The sequence below is a fragment of the Mercenaria mercenaria genome, chromosome 15 (genome assembly GCF_021730395.1).
Source record: "Mercenaria mercenaria strain notata chromosome 15, MADL_Memer_1, whole genome shotgun sequence".
Classification (NCBI taxonomy): domain Eukaryota; kingdom Metazoa; phylum Mollusca; class Bivalvia; order Venerida; family Veneridae; genus Mercenaria; species Mercenaria mercenaria.
In genome coordinates, this window is record NC_069375.1 from 7808268 (window position 1) to 7827821 (window position 19554).

The window sequence follows — 19554 nt, forward strand, 5'->3', positions numbered from 1 at the left end:
TAGCGTCACGGTGTTTAGTACTTTGAGTAGTCCATCACGGAAAATTCAATGTGTCACGGATATTAGGTGTTTGTCACGTATTTATGTCGTCACGGGCATCACGGAATTCAAGATTGTGACGGGTTTTAGGTGATCCCTTGTGTCAAGATCAGAACACTCTATTTATAGAAGAAACGCTCTCTAGGGATTCTTGCATATAGTTTCAACTTGTTCATAGATGCCGGTGTAATGAAGTATTTCGACCCCCATAGAATAATGACCCCCCGGTCATTATTCTATAGAAAAAGTGACTCCCCGCTCATAGTGATAACTCATGTATCTAAGGCCTAATTGCTGCATTTTATGCCCCCACTCGAGGGAGGGGGACATATAGATTTGCCCTTGTCCGTCCGTCCGTCCGTCCTTCCGTTTGACCATTAACCCCAGATACCATCACTTGACACAGAAATCAGAGCATTCCGTAACGGGAAAAGGGATTCTATTTCTAGACGCTGTATCTTGGTGTATACATTTTTTTCAGGAAAATAACAATTCACAAAACGTTCACAAAACACACCAGTGTCAATAATCCCTGCAAACTTCGGTACGAAGTAATTCTTCAGAAGAAAACTGCACAAGAAACTGCTAGCATAGAACTTAGTATTAATAGAAGTTGCAATACTTAGCATTGGCAGTAAAGTACGGTAGCGGCAACAATAGAAAATAATAGTAGTAGTAGTAGTAGTAGTAGTAGTAGTGGTAGTGGTAGTGGTAGTGGCAGTGGCAGTGGCAGCGGCAGCGGCAGCAGCAGCAGCAGCAGAGGAATAAGTGACAGCAACAACAGCAGCAGCAGAAGAAGAGGTAGATGTACAAGACGTATTAGTGGAAGCAGGTATAGTAGTATCAGTAGTAGCAGTTGTAGTAGTAGTAGAAGAAGTAGTAGTACTAGTAGTAGAAGAAGAAGAAGTACATGTAGTAATAGCAATAGAAGTAGCGGCACCAGTAGTAGTAGTACAATCAAAATGTTAACTATTGGCAATGGAGGGTATTAGAGTTGTAGATCTAGTAAAAGTGTCCGTTAGGTTTGGTGGGGATCACTTTTTAATAGATATTATCGTCGAAAGTCTTTTTAGGAGCCGGTGTTTTACACGGAAAGAGTAACTTTTTTTAAATAGAATAATGTCCGGGAATCGATATTTTATGAGAGTTCGAATGTAGTAATTTCGGCAGTGAGTATTTTACATGGAAGGAGTCACTTTTTCTATAGAATAATAACCGGGGTCGTTATTCTATGAGATTCGAAGGGAGTCATCTTTAGGGAGTCAGTATTTTACTTGGAGGGGTCAGTTTTTCTATAGAATAATAATAGAAAAAAGAAGTCCCGGCTAGTTTTGAGTTGCGAACTTTTGGTGTTTACTTCAATTATAAGAAACTTTATTAGCGTTCAATTTTAATACGTGATTTTAGTGAAATTACTTCTGTCAAAAAACGCATCATTAAATTTTTGTATTATCTTCATTATTAGTATTTGATGTGAATATGTGTTATAATGGACTCATGCATCGTGTTAGAATCGAAATAAGAAGTTCCCAAGTGAGATTTATCGTAGAATATATAATATATATTTGGTTGGGGTTAACGTCGCACTCCGTAGAAGCAATATTAAACCGATCAGGAGTGGGTATAGATGTAAGGACAATGTCATAGCATATGAGTATGTTGTTGTCTTGGTCATTGACTAATAAAGTTTGTGTCAGCAGATTGCTGTTGCTCTTTTATCAAAATTTCGATCAAAATTTATAAATTTTGTTGTTTATTTATCTTGCTCCACTTGCACTTGTTATTGTAAATACATATTTAAATCTAAATACATTTAAAATTCTAAATACATATAAGATTTCAGATGCATATATAAATATCAATAATATCGTCTGCACAATTCCTTTATCATTGTTTCGTGATATAGATTTTATATTTCAGCCTTAACACCTGTCACAAGACTTTTGTCTCTGTATTTACTTGATGGTTTCCAATAACGTAGTGATTCATTTCACTGAAACTGTCTTGAAAGGAAGACGATTGTGATATCAAAAACATGCAACAGATGGCAAACAATAACTTGGTCTAGAAATCAATATAATGCTTACAACATTTTCCTAACTGCAGTATTTAAAAGAGAATTTACCGTAAATTTAGGTAAAGAATTTTTGGCGTCCAATTTGAAATAATTTTTTGGAACATGGCCATTCTGTTCATTGATAAAGTATGTTGATGTTTTAATGTATTTAAAACTAGCCGGGACTTCATTTTTCTATTATAATTCGAATTATAGGCCTATGTGTTATTTTCTTATATTTCAGTATATTATGCTAACATTAAACGTATAAATTAACGAAATCATGTCGACAATAAACTCCATAGTACAAATTTTCCGAAATCGTCCGAAACTATCAGCGTAACTTTAAAAATACCACCAAGTAACATCGTGTTTACTTCATTTTTCTATTATTATTTGATTTACTGTATATGTGATATTTTTTATATTTCAGTATATGCTTTCATTGAACGTATATTTTTACGATAAAATGTCGACAATTTGTTCCATAGTACAAGTTTTCCGATATCGTCCGAAACTTTAGCGTAACTTTAAAAATACCACCAAATAATGTCACATTTTAGCTCGGGGTCGTACTGAAAAAACGAATTCGGTGACATACAATTTTTTTGTTAATCAAACGCAAGTAAACATACTTGCACATTTATGATTGAAATTTACACAAAATTCGACCCGAAAAAAATGTTATACTCGAAAAACGGACAGTTTTCCAGCTAAACTCTACGTTACATTTTGTTAAGTCTGACGCTTTAATGTGTCATAATCCTAAGGGTACGTCAATAGTTTTGAAATTGAAATACCTATCTAAAAGGAAATATTTTATTTGGCTTAAAATGAAAACAGGGTAATGATAAGATAAAGATATAGGTACCCATTAAAACTGTCAAGTTACTTAACAAGATTGATGATTTAATATTATTAAGCGCTGGACAAGACTAGACAAGCTAGGATATGTCATAACCCGCAAATAACATTACATGTATTGCTAAAGAGTAAAGTATTCTGTAAATAATGATAATAGATATAACATTTACTTACTAATATGTTATAACGCGTTTCATTTATCCGGAAACGTAGAATAAACTGATTCGCGTACGGAAATGAAAATCAATTATGAATTAATCGAAACTGTGAGTAAATTGTTACAATGGCACCGTGCTATATTTCTAAAGTCAAAATAGATATAAAACATGTCACGTTAAACATCAAAATAATTTCTTAAAATTAACGTGAAATGCCGTTCCCTTAATCATGGTAAAATATTCAAAAGTAAGCATACGACCTAACATTTTATTACCAAATATAGCCATGGTTATTTTCAATTGTGAGAAGTTTCATCAAATCTACCTTGTAAATAAAATCTATTCGCGAAAATGTTATAATTATGATTTTCTCATAGACCCCATTATGAAATATTGCTGATTCCAAATTTTCTAACCACCTAGCAAAAATCAAGCACATGACCTATCTTTTTTATTGCTGAATTTTTGGTATATTTGAAGTTTGAAAAATTGAGTTTAATCAAATTCTACATAATAGTTAAAAATTTGATCCAAACGTGCAGAACTACCTTAAAGTTGATTGAATGACCTATCTAGGAAATATTTTTATTTGGCTAAAATGAACAGGGTACTGATAAGAATACCGATAAGGATAACCGCATTAAAACGATGCAGTGTCTTCCTGCCTAAATAAACACAAACTTGATACTTTAATTTTTGAAGTCATTCATGTACGGAATCCAGTTGGTGCCACATTGAATGTCGAAAAAAGTCGCCCTTTGGGGGCAACACACGACAAATAACGTGACACATGACACGACGCGCGACATTGCAACGCGACAGACGATATGTACAACGACACACAACGTTTTATCCCAAGTCAAGGGCCATAACTCCGGTCTGGCCGAGACAGAAATCTCCAACAAAACGCGAGGTGCACATGCTGAATAACAAAATAAAATGGAGGGGCACAAAAAGTAAAATACGCATACTAAGCAGTATTCCGTATTTTGCACATTTAGAGAATGGTTTGTAAACATGGCATTTGTGTAATATCATATTTTTATGCAAAACTCGTAATCATATTCAAATTGGAATTTTATAGCGATAATTAGAATTTTAAAAAATATACTTTGAGGGTTTTGAAAATCTAGTCACAATTTAGACTTGAATTAGTCTCAAAAGTGATATAAAGAAATATGTCTGTTGCAGACTTCAATTTAATACTTTCAAAACCGACAAACACTCGGCGAGGAAAATGTTCTTTTTACATAGCAACATACTTCATTCCATTATATATATAACATATTCTTTGTCAACATATTTGCACTGAATCTGACCATAACAGACATCTTTTCTAAAATATGTTTAATTAATAAAGGTTATTATTCCCGAACAATCATCGGTATATCGATAATAGATTTGTCATTGATTCTGCTCCTAAATATTTAGAATGAAAATATCTTAGAAGTTTAAATGTTCTGAGGTAAAGGTAAAATCAAATTCAGTTAATAAAAGAACCTTAAACCTATGCATACAGTCAAATACCCCTACTTATTGCGATTGTAAAAATGTAAAATTGCTCTTTCAGGTGTGATCATGTCATCAATGGTAGAACAAGCGTATTCTTGATATATTCTTTAAAGGACCAAGATACTGAATTCTTGATGATTGTCATGGTCAGATAACAAAATTGATCAAGAAAAATCGTTTTAAATGGTGTAGTTGTCAGTACGCCGAATCTTACAGCTACACATGGACACTTTCCTTTTTTAAGTTGATTCTCGTATCATAGTTTATGAAACCGTTAAACATCTAGCTCTCCGTTAACCTAAATTTACTTTAATAAAGCCTTCTCAGAAAAGAAGTCCAAGGTATGTTTTGGTTTCGGTAGGCTAGGTACCATCATCATTTGATGAGTGTATTATAGGAATGTATCAAAGTATTTCAAAGTATTGAACTAAATAAAACTAGAAATTAAAGTCCTTCCAATAAACAGGATTTGGATACTAATCATATCTATGAAGTTTTAACCTTCGAAACTCTTATGATCAACAATATAAAGTTTCAACGATGCAATGGATTCCTAAACTACAGAAGTATCTGTATAAAGTTCTTTTCCCCGCTAGGTCAAGCTCTTGTACCTGGTGATGCTTTCAAGTACATCTAATTTTCAGATGTATAGACATTTAATTAAAGTTCATCCCTTCCCACTTACTTGGCTAAATTTATGCCCTAGTCGTTTTACAGAAAATAATGGTAAAACTTTCAACTGTTCGAATTATTTTTATTTTGGTTCAGAAATATGATTAATTTTGTTGTAAATAAGGCCCACATGGATGCATTTTGTACATTTTCAGAAATTCTAGAGACATATTTTGGTGTGTTTTTTTCATCTCAGAATTTGCTGCACAAATAGGCGTATTATCTTAAATATGGTTGAAAATTATCGTTTCTTTTTCAATTTTCATGATTATTTTGCATTGGAAACGCCATTTAACAACATATACAACAGATTTATGACTATTAGGACTAATTATGATATGTTCCGAGAAAAGTTTTATCTCAGTTCTTGTAGGTGGAAGGACAGTTATTAAATTCTTTTTTGTTTTACAGACAAAAAAACGAAAGTCTATCATAGATTAACGAAAGAAAAATGAAAGCAAATAGGTTGCTACCCTAAAAATGGCGCATATTTGCTCTTGTCCGCAAAGTAAACCCCTACTTCCGCTTTCGAATTGCAGGATTGTTCATCATTGGACTGTAAACATGAAAATGGTCTCATTGCATGCAGAATGTATTCTAGCAGTGAAAAGGTGTGATGAAAGTTCTCGTTTTCCCACGAATTTACGCAAAACAATGAGGAAAATGGGATCATTTTACTTTGTACTTCTTCCGACTACACCGCGGAAACACTTATTCGACCGTCAGAGAATTACTGACCTTATTCCTAGACTGTTTTGCAATCCTTCTCCTGATTCTTGTACTGTGCTATGCAGCGTACCATTCAGCGTTTTGTGTACGTATGCCTAAAATAGCCAGCTTTTCGAAATCTCTACAATATAACCACAATTCTTCCGCCATCTTTAAGTAATGTACCTGTTGAAATTCTCTGCATTAGAAAAAGACTACACATGCAGCCATGCGATAATAAATGACATATTACAGCTTCGAAATCTCATCTGTTTCCAACCCTGATACATAAAGAGAAAATCAGTAACTTCACGGACTGAAATACTGTGAATTACGAGATATTTATGACTCGAAACATTGTGTTTGTTGGCCTGTCAACTGAAGCAGGCAACTGAAGCATTTTTATACAATTTAGATTTTAATGACTCAAATTTTAGCCACATCAGCGGACCATCTAACTATTACCGTACAGGTCCTTGACTTCTCGGCGACCGCTCTTGCTTCTCTCATGTCACAAGAGCATTTGTTTATGGCTTCAAGTTAACTGAATGTATCACCTATCAGATTGTACATAGATACTAGAATTAAATTAAGAGCAGCCGTTATGAAATATGTTCTTCTCAAACGGAATCCCCGGTCGACTTTTATTCCGTTTTTTTTTTTTTTTTTTGTTTATTTGTTTTTTGTTGTTTTTGTTTTTTGTTGTTGTTTAGTTTTTGTTGTTTTTGTTTTTTTCATTTTTAAGTAAAAGCGAGTAACAAAATTTACTTTGGGTAATGAATGAAACCAAATAGTTTAAACGAAAAAAAAACCGAAAAACAACTACACTCATGTTCGGATTCAAACCGGGGTCGCTAAACTAAAAGTCCAGTGTTTAACCTCTCGGCCACGGCAGATATTCTACAAATTTATTTCGTTTGAATAAATGTCCAGTATTTACATCTATAATGGGTACAATTATCCAATTGTCGACTTTTCAAAATATGAAGAAAACAAAGTGTTAATTTTCTAGGAACCCAAAGTGGTTCGAATCTCACTAGAGTGAGAATATATCATACGCATTTTTGTTAATACCATTTCAGTTTTTATAATTATCTATAAGTATTCCTGTGAACAACCGAAAAATACGAGAATGTTTTAATGTCTCTTTAACACAAGAATTAAATATTTCACTGAAATCATTTTGCTTTTTTTGCGTTGCTTTTCTTTTCTTCGGCATCGGTGTACGACATATACACAATATTACTGTATAAGATATATATTTCTTATCAAATTTCATAGCTTTTTCAGAAATATAGACATTTAATTAAAACCAGTCCCTATTCATTTGCGGGGCTAAATTTAGGCCCTATGGTCGTTTTACATTATATTTTGGTAAAAGTTTCAACTGTTTGAATATTTTTACTTACTTGGGCTCTGAAGTTCTGAAATATGATTCATTCTGTCGGACGTTAAGCCCAGATGTATGCATTTTGTACATTTTCTGACATTCTAGAAACAAATTTTGGCCATTTTATTCCATAAATTGCTACAGAAATAGGGTTTGCTTTTCCATATTATTGAATTTAACGTAAAAACTGCAACATTTCTTGGCAAAATCATACGAAAATGAACAATCTGAAACGGTTTAATACTAATATACTGTACGGATGTATGTATACAGCAATTGCCATAACAACTTAATAACGACGTTTTAAAGCATTCACACCAGTGTAAGTCATCCATATTGTAGAGACAATTTGACTCCCTAAGCTATATGCATACACTGTCAGAAGTGATTTTCTAACAACACTATTGTGAAAACGAAAATATCTTCCTTTTATGATAATTATGAATCATGTGTTTGACATAATTCTTATCATGTAATGTACTAGAAAACGAAAAAGATATATAAAGCTTCTACAATTAAAGAAGGGTTCAATGCAACCAAAATCTCAATGTAAAGAAAGGGTCTAGTTTTTCCTATTCAGGAATTTTAAGTGTACCATATTCTATTCATACATCTGATACGAAAACTTTTCAATTTATTAACTTGACATCGAGTTTTATATTATTAAAAATAAATGCATTGCTTTCATTTATCAATATGCCGACAGACTGGTGCTAGATGCACCTCGCCCCTTCAACACCAACATACACTCAACCTTCCCTGTCCATTTTCATCACCTATGTATTGGTGGAATCGTTTTAACGAAAACAAACGACGTTAACAATTTTATTTCATTTTTATCACAGATATGGAAAAGTATGATAATGTGAACAAAATATGAATAAATAATTATTACATTTTAACAAATCTGACAAAGGTAAGATCAAAGATGTAACAGGACTCATGTTTAAGGTATTAGACGCCTAAAAGTAATGTTTAAAAAATGGGAAAATGGCATTTGCTTGGTATATTCTTAAAGTTGACCACCATGTTTTGCACTGTGTTGCAATATTAAAAAACTTTTGTCGTGCCGTTTTTTTATAGTTTTGTATAATTTATGGTATTTCCTCACGCTCAAATACAGACAAATTTCAAAGTGATGGCCACGATCCAAAACGGTTGCAGAGAATTCATTATACCATTGATTTTGATAAAAGAAACATCAAACTATTGGCAAATAGTTATAAAACACAAAAAATACTGTCAATATCATTTTTTTTTCTAGGATGCATCAAATAAACGGATTTAATGAGACAGAATTCTAACTCAAACATTGTAAAAATAAGGTCGAATCCTGCGGGTCTGTTTTCAATTTTGCTCACTTTTTTAAAAAATAACCTTGGGGCAGAAATAAAACCTACCTACATTTCTTCCACAATATGTAATCTAAAGAGTGAAGGCGAAATAGAGAAATTTTACCGTATGTAACTCAGTATTTTTAAAGATGTCTAACTCTGCCCCTTCTGTTTCAGAGGTAAATTCACTTTGAACCGCAAGAAATCGCTTATCAAATGATTTTTTTTTCACTTTTGTACAATAACTCAATAATAAGAAAGAAGTAAAAACTTACCAGAAGAAAAAGAAAATAAGGGGAAAAAATGGTCTCAGTGGGGCTTGAACCTACCCCCCCCCCCCCCCCCCTCTCAATTGCTGTCAAAGTAAGTTTATGGTAGGAATTGAATAGTCCCCCCCCCCACTCAATTGCTGTCAAAGTAAGTTTATGGTAGGAATTGAATAGTCTTCAAAATACGCGTCTTATACACCTGTGGTCAATAGTGGTAATGGCATTATGCGGCGGTTAAGCATTTATGCAAGATAGGACTGTTTTAAGTTTATTTTATTCAAAGAGCTATAAAAATAAATTTTATACTTCTTTGTTTTATTTTTAGATAATTAAAACAGTTCACATGTATAAGGTTAAAAACTTACATAATGTAATTACTATGGTAACCAGCCGTTCGTACCAGCTTGAAACATCCGTTATTCCTAACTGCGTGCGTTTGCATGAAAAATTCACGTTAGACAAAACAAGAAGTGCAATACACATGAAAACAACAAGGGCAAAAAAATGGCATAATTTCTTTTACATTAAAGGGACGTGTCTATAAAAATGTCAAACATTTGATTAAAAAAATCCAAATAATTAAAAAATCTTAAATATAAACATAAGATAATCTTAACATAGGCATTGTAAACAGACATGGCACTAGTGGGTAGCACAGCTGTTCCTGTTGCGTAGCTTAACTGACATCAGTCGAGTTTGATAGGTTCATCTGTAAAACAAAACAACAACAATTTATATAAAAACTTCATTGCTATTGTTTCTACTTAAACCTAGCTTGACTCCCAAAAGCAGGTTTTCAACTTTGGGAAAGTTATAAATCAGATCACCGTGCATCAAAGCACATTCAGCCAAAAACTAAGTTTTCTTACTTTTCTCGATAAATGTGATAGTAACAACAAACAAGATTGATAAATAGAAGAATAAAGAAACCTATATCTTTAACTTATACAGTCAAGGTTTCAAATCGGGTGGTGGTGTGTGCGCAGATTTATCTTTATCAGTATATCTTGTTTGCATGTATATACTCACGTGTGTGTAAGTTGTATGCTCGTTTGAAATATCTTGGTGAAATTACACCATCACTATTTCCGGAACACAATATTACAGCATTATCCGACTTATAAAATTTCAATCCATCTGAAACAGAAAACAGTTAAACAATCATATTGTAATAGTACACTGATAGATAATAAACATGTACCGTTTTTAATTTGCTAGAGAGACCACTTGTTTGAAATTTCTTTATGTAATGTTAAAGAACAAATTAGATTTATTAGGAGACCATTTGTGTCAAAAGACCAATGTTCGCCATTCCCTTGGGTTGTCTCTTAATACAAGTTGTAATGTATATGTTAAAAACTCTGAATACGTACTGAATGACCAAGACTTTCTTAAACGAAAACTCAACGTCCAAAGCAATGATAAATATCAAACAGGAAATGTTATGTTTCAAAAATGCAGCCTCCCCAAAGCAAAACTCATAGCGCGCAGATGTGCACACTACTAAAACAAATATATACTCGCATTCAAAGCAAAAGCACGAGGACAAAACGAACAAATAAAGGAACACAGTGGGGCACCACCTTGGACCGTTCAGTGCCAAAAACACCATTGGGGAGCTTAAACCGTGTGCGCACCCAACCTACAGTTTAGATAAAAGTAATCCATGCCCTGCTAATCTCTATCACACACAATGGAAACAAAAAAAGCATGACATGTAAAACACAAAATCACTGCTGTATGATTAAATAAAAAGCAAACCTTAATAACCAACAGAGGGCCAAGGTGGCCCTAGGTCGTTCACCTGCGTAACACACCATAACCGTGTAAACATGTATTACCTAGTGATTTCATGGAGACAAATATTTTTAACCAATTTTCATTAAGATTGGGTCAAAAAACGTGGCCTCTTGAGTGTAAACAAGCATTTTCTTTGATTTGACCTAGTGACCTAGTTTTCTTACCCCACATGACCCAGATTCGAACCTGTCCAAAATTTTACGAAAACAAATATTCTGTCAAAGTTTTGGGAAGTTCGGAGCAAAAATGTGGCCTCTAGAGTGTATACAAACTTTTCCTATGATTTGACCTAGTGACCTAGTTTTGACCCCTAGGGACTAAGATTTGAAAAAGGCCAAGACATCATGATAACAAACATTCTAACCAAATTTTATGAAGACAGAATCAAAAGTACCCCCTAGGACATAAACAAGCTTATTCTTTGATTTGATCTGATGACCTAGTTTCTGACCCTATATGACCTAGTGTCAAATTCGGTCTAGAAATCATCAAGATAAACATTCTGACCAAGTTTCATGAAGATAGGTTATAAATGTGACCTCTAGGCTGTTAAACTTTTCCTTTAATTTGACCTGATGACCTAGTTTTTGAAACAACATGCTCCAGTTTCAATCCGAGCCTAGAGATCATCAAGATATTCATTCTGTGCAAGTTTGTATCAAATCGAAACATAAATGAAACCTGTATATGGCTGAAAATACCAAAATAGAAAATTTTGCCCATTTCAGGGGAAGTAACTCTAGAACCAATGATGGAATCTAGGCTGTTTTCGAACCGAGACCTTTTTGTGACTTAAGTTGGTTGTAAGTGTGGTTAAAATCAAATATAGAATGTCACTTCTATTGTGTTCACAAGGTAAACATTACTAGATTTTGGCTCTTTTAGGGGTAAATCAGGGGCCGTAACTCCGGAACCTATGATTAGATCTGACAGATTCATCATGGATTCCAAGGTTTGTTATTGTGGAAGATATTGTGCAAGTTTGTATCAAACCAAACCATAAAAGAAGTCTCTATATGCCTGCAAAAGCCAAAATAGCAAATTTTGGCCCTTTAAGGGGCCATATCTCTAGAACCAATGATTTGATCTGGTCAGTTTTCGAAAGGAACCGAGATTTTATGACAATACAAGTTGTGTGTTAGTTTGATTTCAAAATGTGGTCTCTATCGTATTCACAAGCCAAAATTAGCACATTTTGGCCCTTTAAAGGCAAAGAAAATCTCCTATATAAGTGACCCCCATCCCACCCCTAAATGCCAGACATTTTAATCCCCAAAATACAGGATCCTGTCTGGTCCAGTCTGATAAGGATAAAAAAAAGCTGTAGACTTGACATGTAGTCCATGTCAGAGGATCATAAATTTTATTGACATGTATAGATAATTGGTTATTTCCTGTGTTTTGATTTTATCAAAGAACTATAAATATATTTATTTATAGCTCTTTGATTTTATTGATTGAAATGCAGTTTTTTTTTTCAGAATACTCACAAACTTATTTTGGTTGATAACAGATTAATTTTAATTGCTCATTTATGTTGAGTAATATCCTGACCAATTAAATCATAACTCTTACAGCAAAGCGGTTCTCACCTGTTTTGAAAGCTCTCATCTTTTTTTAATAAAAATAAAACATTTATTTAAACAATTGAAACTGAATACAAGAAATAAGTTTTTTATTGAATTATTATGATCTTTTTATCTAGGTAACAAATCAAAACCAGAAAAATGTCTATTGCTTGATTTTATAAGAAATGAAAAAAAGCATTCAGTTGCTTTTAATAAATAAAAAAGAAATATGGACAGAAGAAATTTATATATTAAAATGCATTTGGAATTATAGCTCCCTGTTTGTTGCCTAAATACAATTTCTTTAATCTATAAAAAAATGTAGCAAAAGAAATATCATTGTTAAAAATACACATGGTTTATTATTCAAAACAAAGGTGCCTGAATACATTTTCTTTTATTTATAACAGAAATCCAATAATACTGTTGCGTCTATCACTTTCTTTGTTTAACCCTAATTTAATCAGGCTTTCTAAACTCGTTATTAAGGTGAGAACTGGTTTGCTATAAAGGCGAAAAATTTCACATGCAATCTATGTACTTCTCAGTAGCTGTACAGTAGCTTATTATGATAAACAGAAGCAAGTCTATAAATCCTCCAGTCTTGTATATTAGCCCTTTCCGCCAATACGCAGCAGACCATATTTCAAATACCTCGCATACAAAATCCAGGATGTCTAGCGTCCCTAAAATTCCTACTTTTTCCTATTTTTTTCAATTTGGCTAAAATTCCTATTTTTAAAAAAAAATCAAAGGAAATTCCTAAAAAGGCCCTATTTTTCACAAAAATTCCTTATTTTTTAACTTTTTTGCAATGATCAAAAAGAGAAAATGTTTTAAATGTTGTTTAAAAGTTCTTCTAATTCAGAAAAAAACAGTTTAGCACAGTTCAAAGCAGTTTACCAGTGGTAGACGTCTTTTCTGTCAATAAAGCACTATTTACGAGTTACTTTTATGTCAATCACATAAAGGTAAGCACATTACATGGTCTTTAAAGTTCATATTTTAATTTGAAAATTCCTAAATTTAGCCCTAAAATTTCCTTAAAATTGTACCAAATTCCTAATTTTAGCCCTACTTTTTTGTACAAATTGCCCTAAAATTAGCCCTAATTTTTTGTCAGGGTATGCTAGACAGCCTGAAAATCAGTGTTTAAGGGGCCATAACACTGGAACCCATGATGGGATCTGGCCAGTTTTTGAAAGGAACCGAGATATTATGATAATACAAGTTGTGTGCAAGTTTTATTAATGTTGATTGCAAAATATGGTCTCTATCCTGTTCACAAGCCAAAAATGGCAAATTTTGGCCTTTTAATGGGCCATAACTCTGGAACCCATGATGGGATCTGGCCAATGTTTTAAAGAAACCGAGATATTATGCCGATACAACTCGTGTTCAAAAGCAAATTTTGAACGGACGTACGACGAACAGACGGACGGACGACGGACGAAGGGCGATCACAAAAGCTCAACATGTCACTATGTGATAGGTGAGCTTAAAAAGTATGAACTCAATACCTTTGCAGAAGACAGAGCATCAGGAGAAAAACCCTTAAGGACCCGTCGAAACATTCCAGAAGACAGAAACCAAAACAGTTCAATCCTGGTGGGATTTCAAAACTGCTCATCGCAGAGTACTCCCTCGCACCCCCCCCCCCCCCCCCCCACACACACACACCCTACCCCTCTTCCGTCACAATCAAAGACAAGGAGCGTAGTGTCAAAACTCTTAACGGGTTGAACACTAAACATGCGGTATGTCTCAAAACAGTTGGACGTAACCTCTTTTTATAAAACGTTTTATAATTTTACCAAACACAGTTGTAAAATTACCATGACCCAAGATCTTACGAAGTTTGTAAACCACATCTCCATAACGTCAATATTAATTTTAGTCATGAACAGAGATACAGGTTAATATAAATGGTCTTATCGGCATGTTCAAAATGTAACCTCGATTCTAATATTGTTTATGAAATGAAGATGACCTCGCTCAAAGACTTACCTTTTAACGCGAGTTCCAGGTTAATTTCTATCACCATATCACATTTTGGTGGAAAACCTGCAATTGATTTCGTTTAAAAATTCAAAACTTTAAAGAAATACTGAGACTTGAAATTGTCTTTGAGATAGCTAAAATTATAAGATAACCAAGCCCGAGATATCGATTTTCAACTGTAGTTAAGTAGAACAAGATGGCTTACATCTACTAAGGTCACGTACTGTTTTAATTCAAAGACATGCAGTAAAAGAAAACAAAACAACAAAAAGTAGTAAACTTTAAGTTAATAAAAGCACCATAATAGATTAAAAGTTATTTCATATTTCAAACTATATTGCAGTATGTAAAAGTTGCATTACAATTGTATTCACAGTTTGATGCGTTCCGACGTGACCTCTGTCAAACACAAAGCAAGAGATTTTGCTTTACACATCCCGTGGATCCGGAAAGTAAGATCTATATATATTATGTGCGTGTCATCTTAATAGCACTTATCAGCATGAACGAGTTTCTGTCTTTAAAGATGAATATAGCTATATAACGCAAGATTTATATATCCTATCTTTTGTATGAATAGTAATATTTTGGTTAAGTCTCCTTTGAATTATAGATCAAGGTCATGGCACCTTTGAATTCAGGTCTTTGAATTACAGGTTAAGACTATGGTACCCACCGCTTTTTACACATTCTCCTTCAGCAAAATTGATGTGAGTCCTAGTTTTCCTTGACAGACCCTGAAAGGTAAACGTGCATTCACTTATTACATTCAACATAATTCACTATTATATGAAAAGGTTTTGAATAAAACGAACATTGCTTGCGGTTTGCGTGTACATGCACACAAAAAGATGATAGTTTGATGAAATTTAAACTTTAAATAAGTAAATAGTCCATGGTCAAACATAGCTAGTATTGGTTGTTCATATTCGCTGTTTAAAAGGAGGCATTCTCAAAGCTTCTCATACTGTAACTTTGGATCTGACATATTATGCCGCAATAAAACAGTATAAATATATACCGTGGCCTTTATTGATGGCCAGTACTCTGACTTAGTGCCGTGCAGAACAACTCTTGCATCCGTGTAATTATTGATTGGCGTGAGCTCGGGACTTTCCAGCTGAAAATTAAAACATATTTCCTGATCTTACAAACATGCTGCCACCGGCATATTTTCAGAATACTAGTTTAACATATATTGGTTTTATGCATGGCAATATTTAAATTTTTCCTGGAATTCTAATTAGAGCTTTACCTCAAAACATTTTTAGAATATCTACGTAGAATTTTATATCCATGCCCTTAGTAACATTTCGAACTTTCATCAGTGTAGGAATGGATGATGCTGTTCTATTATTCTTTTCGTTTTGCCTAACCTAAAATATCATGTTGACTTAACTTCCCCCACCTTGATGGAGATGTCTTTCGAGCGACATCATACGGTAACTATATTTTGCAACTTTTTCGTTTTGCAAGAGCTTGCTCCAAGATAGGGGATTTTAATGATAGAAATTTTCATATCACCAAAACATTATTACAACAGGGTTAACGATATCATAGCCTACAGAAGGCTTTCACTAAATTTTATTACAGATCGTCCGAACTTTTAAAGAAATATAATACTTATAAATTACCTTAAAACAGTTTAAAACTTGGTCGGTAACACCCGGTATACTATAGGAATGTAGTTTATAAAATTCGGAAAATTAAACATAATGCTTATTTTAATAAAATATTTGTAAAATGTGTTTAAAAAATATCAAGAGGATACAATGCGAAAATCGTTAAGCACAGAGGATGTTTGGTGACTGACCCCTCTACAGTTACCTATTTGATGGAGAGATGGCTTATAAGGTGTAAGACTCTTTAATGCCTTTCTCCTAAATCCTACAAAAACAGACAAAGGGAGTGGAATTTTGTCTTGCAGCTTGTTAAGTCGTGCCGTTAAAAGTTAGGCTCTTGGTGCTCTGACTTCAGACAAGTTGTTGAGTACATAGGTATTCAGGTATTTTGCAAATAATCTTAGTCTTTCTCAGCGGGCATTGATTTTATTTACATTGTCTTGTCTAACTTGTTGAAAATAGGATAAGTGCGAGAATATCATGCCCTTAACGCGTTTAAACCCCCAGTTTCCTTTATATAGGTTGCTGACTACTGGGAATTGTGATGATGGACTTAAAACTAAAATACACACAATTATACGTTATGCCAAAGTTTGTAAACTATATACCAAATTATATCGCAATTACCTGTATAGAATGTGCTTGGGTTGCTTTTATTTGTTTAGTTCCAAAGTGATTCCTGATCTTAAATCGGCCTTTACTGTCATTAGCCACAACTTTCTCTATATCTGACACCTCGAAACCCCGAGCGTCAGGAAGGCGAAGCACATCTTCTACATTCACATAACCCTCTGGAACACAATGAAAATAGTGGATAAATCTGACTCCATGCACAAAGCTGGAGTACAGCCTCGATATCTACAGAACCCTCTGGAATACAATGCAGATAGCGGATAAATCTGACTCCATACACAAAGCTGGAGTACAGCCTCGATATCTACATAACCCTCTGAAACACAGTACAAATAGATGATAAATCTGACTCCGTACACAAAGCTGGAGCACATTCTCTATATTTTCATAGCCCTCTGAAACACGATACAAATAGATGATGAATCTGACTCCGTTCACAAAGCTGGAACACATCCTCTATACTAGTATCTACATAACCCACTGAAACACAATGCAAATAGCGGATGAATCTGACTCCGTAAGACATCGAGATTCACAAAGGTGGAGTACATCCGTTTATATCTACATAACACTCTTAAACACAATAAAATAGCGGATGAAGAAATTTAATAATTTATGCACTCGTCTGGTTATTCGCAAAAGCGGATTTCAAGGCTGCACCCTTACCCCCACCCCACATCCCACCTCGTAAGCCCATCGTGTGTACATTGTAATAGTACAGAACTGAAGCATGCTGAACGACCAGAATCACTCAAATTAACATTTGGGGAGTATTAATTCTTATTTAAAAGATGACATTACGTCTACAATGTATGCTCATGTACCCAAGTGTCCGTCAGCTTTCTCCCTTCATATTGAACTTTGAATTTTTCCAGTAAACGGTATTATCGGGGGTGGGGGTGGGGTTGTGGGGGGGGGGGGGGGGGGGGGGGGTGACATATTAAATAAAGAAGGATAAATTCGATTTATTCGATATATCTTGTAAATGGTCTAAGATAACGAATTTGCTTCGGCGCTATCGTTGATTTAATTTTTTCCTCTAAATGATAATATCTTTTCAAAAATTGTAAGTTTATCATTTCACTTACCCTTTAAATCGTTTATATTACCACCCTTATTTTCTATTGAAGTCAATAGTAAAAGCCTTATTTTAGACAACATTTAGGGTAATTGCGCAAAATGCGGAAAACGGAATTGGCAATCATTATTGCTTCGGCGATATTTCAAAGAAAAATTATTGCCCGACTCAACTGTGTAAAAATAAACATTTTTATTATTTCGCTTACCCTTTGTGCCTTTTATGCAATAACTATTACTTTTAAAATTGAGACTCGGACCGGCTCGGAAATTTCCGAAGTTTCTCGAATATGAGGGGTAATATCTAAGCAGACGACTCGGTTACTATGTCTAAGTACATTTATATTTTAGATCATCATTATTAATCAGATTTTTAGCTCTTTTTTTAGTCTGAGCTCCTTGATAGACAATATGACAGATAAACAATATTATGTTATTAAGATTATCATGTGACCTAGCTTTAATTTCCCGAAAACCAATTAAGTGTTTTCTGAAAACGATTTAGTACATTTTAACTTTTACAATATCATTTATTTTATACAATTAAATTCTAGTGCAAGTTATGTTTACGCAACAAGCAAAAGATGTTAATTAACCTGTTTACGTTATTTATATTTCAACAAATATTGATAACAAAAAAAAACTACTTTCGTTTTCTATTGATGCATACTGTAAATATTATAAAATCAGGAATTAAATGTTTTCATTATGATACAGTACCTGGTGTTATATCCAGTCCCTTATCTTTAGCTTCGTGACGTAGTAATCTAGCTAAAAAATGAGACAGCTTTTTCAAATCACTCATTACCGAAAATATTAAGCATTTGCTGTATACAAATCTTAACCTGTTTGTTTAAATTGTAGACTTCGTGCCAAAAATATGAATTGATTGTCAGCATTATTCATTGTGGTTTATAGATCGTAAAGAATAAAGGTTTACAGTAGTGAATTATGACTTTAGATATTCATAATCAAGACAGTTTACCTGGAGTAAAAGCGTTATAAACGCTTTTCGATTTTAATCGTAAAAAGTAGTAAAAACAGCAAATTATCATGTGTTTCCGTAACAGATAGTTTGTCAATAAAGTAAGTTTTAAAGCCTTCTTAAGAATATAGCAATTATTTCCAGATATCTAAAGAAACATTTGTTGTTGTCAAAGGATCTGGAGGCCATCCCTTAAAGAGATAAAGCAACAATTTTCTGATATCTAGTTTTTTTCTCTCCTTTTTGTATTGTCGTACGGTCACATGCCGTACTGGAGGTCCACTCATGTTCTCAGCATCTTTAGATAGTCCCGTATAAGAAATTGTTTTATTACATGACTCGTATATATCGACCATCGGCCCATATTTTGTGCTTATATGACATGTCTATATTCAGTACATGACGATTCTTAAACATAGAAATTTTGGTTGAAACGTTAAAAGTAAGTCATGAGTAATTTAGCATTTGACGGGAAAGTATCAAATTGTCGCTTTTACTGGGTTTGAAGATGCTGTGATTCTATGGAACTAATCACGATTACTGTTTTAATAGAATTTCATACGTTTTTTAAGGTGTTTCATTTCAGGATTGTTACATTTGGATCGTGGCCTCTTATATTGAATTACATATCATTTTTAACATTAGATCTAATCGCATATTACTTTTATAACTTTTTACATGGTAAGACTCACATCACATGTTTTCTTTATACCTTTTAACACTTTTTATATGAAATACTGGTTTAAAACAGTTTGTATACATGTTAAACTTTAAAGTCAGTGAGTTAATCTCACCTGTTTAAGAAAGGCACGTACTTCTATCTCTTTGACGAAGATTCTTGATATGTTGTACATGTGATGAGACGT

General features: G+C 33.6%; 2 protein-coding genes across 2 annotated transcripts in view; one reads left to right on the forward strand and one right to left on the reverse strand.

Moving 5' to 3' along the window:
- LOC123535350 (ras-specific guanine nucleotide-releasing factor RalGPS2-like) overlaps window positions 1-19554 on the forward strand; it is a 138523-nt gene that overhangs the window by 11926 nt on the left and 107043 nt on the right. The gene's annotated exons all lie outside the window — the stretch shown is intronic.
- Window positions 8209-18587, reverse strand: LOC123559465 (tRNA 2'-phosphotransferase 1-like). The gene is made up of 7 exons (XM_045351325.2): window positions 18424-18587; window positions 16621-16784; window positions 15393-15491; window positions 15048-15108; window positions 14378-14434; window positions 10032-10139; window positions 8209-9711 (listed from the first exon to the last, which is right to left on the reverse strand). The coding sequence occupies exons 1-7, from the start codon at window positions 18506-18508 to the stop codon at window positions 9689-9691; spliced, it is 597 nt and encodes a 198-aa protein (XP_045207260.2). The 5' UTR covers window positions 18509-18587; the 3' UTR covers window positions 8209-9688.

Bases quoted from the DNA above. Each gene is read 5' to 3' on its own strand.
- LOC123559465 (XM_045351325.2), bottom strand. From the start codon at position 18,508: ATGAGTGATTTGAAAAAGCTGTCTCATTTTTTAGCTAGATTACTACGT. The intron at 16,785-18,423 runs GTACTGTATCAT...ATTGTGTTCCAG, and splicing joins GGGACTGGATATAACACCAG to AGGGTTATGTGAATGTAGAA. The intron at 15,109-15,392 runs GTATATATTTAT...TTTACCTTTCAG, and splicing joins GGCCATCAATAAAGGCCACG to GGTCTGTCAAGGAAAACTAG.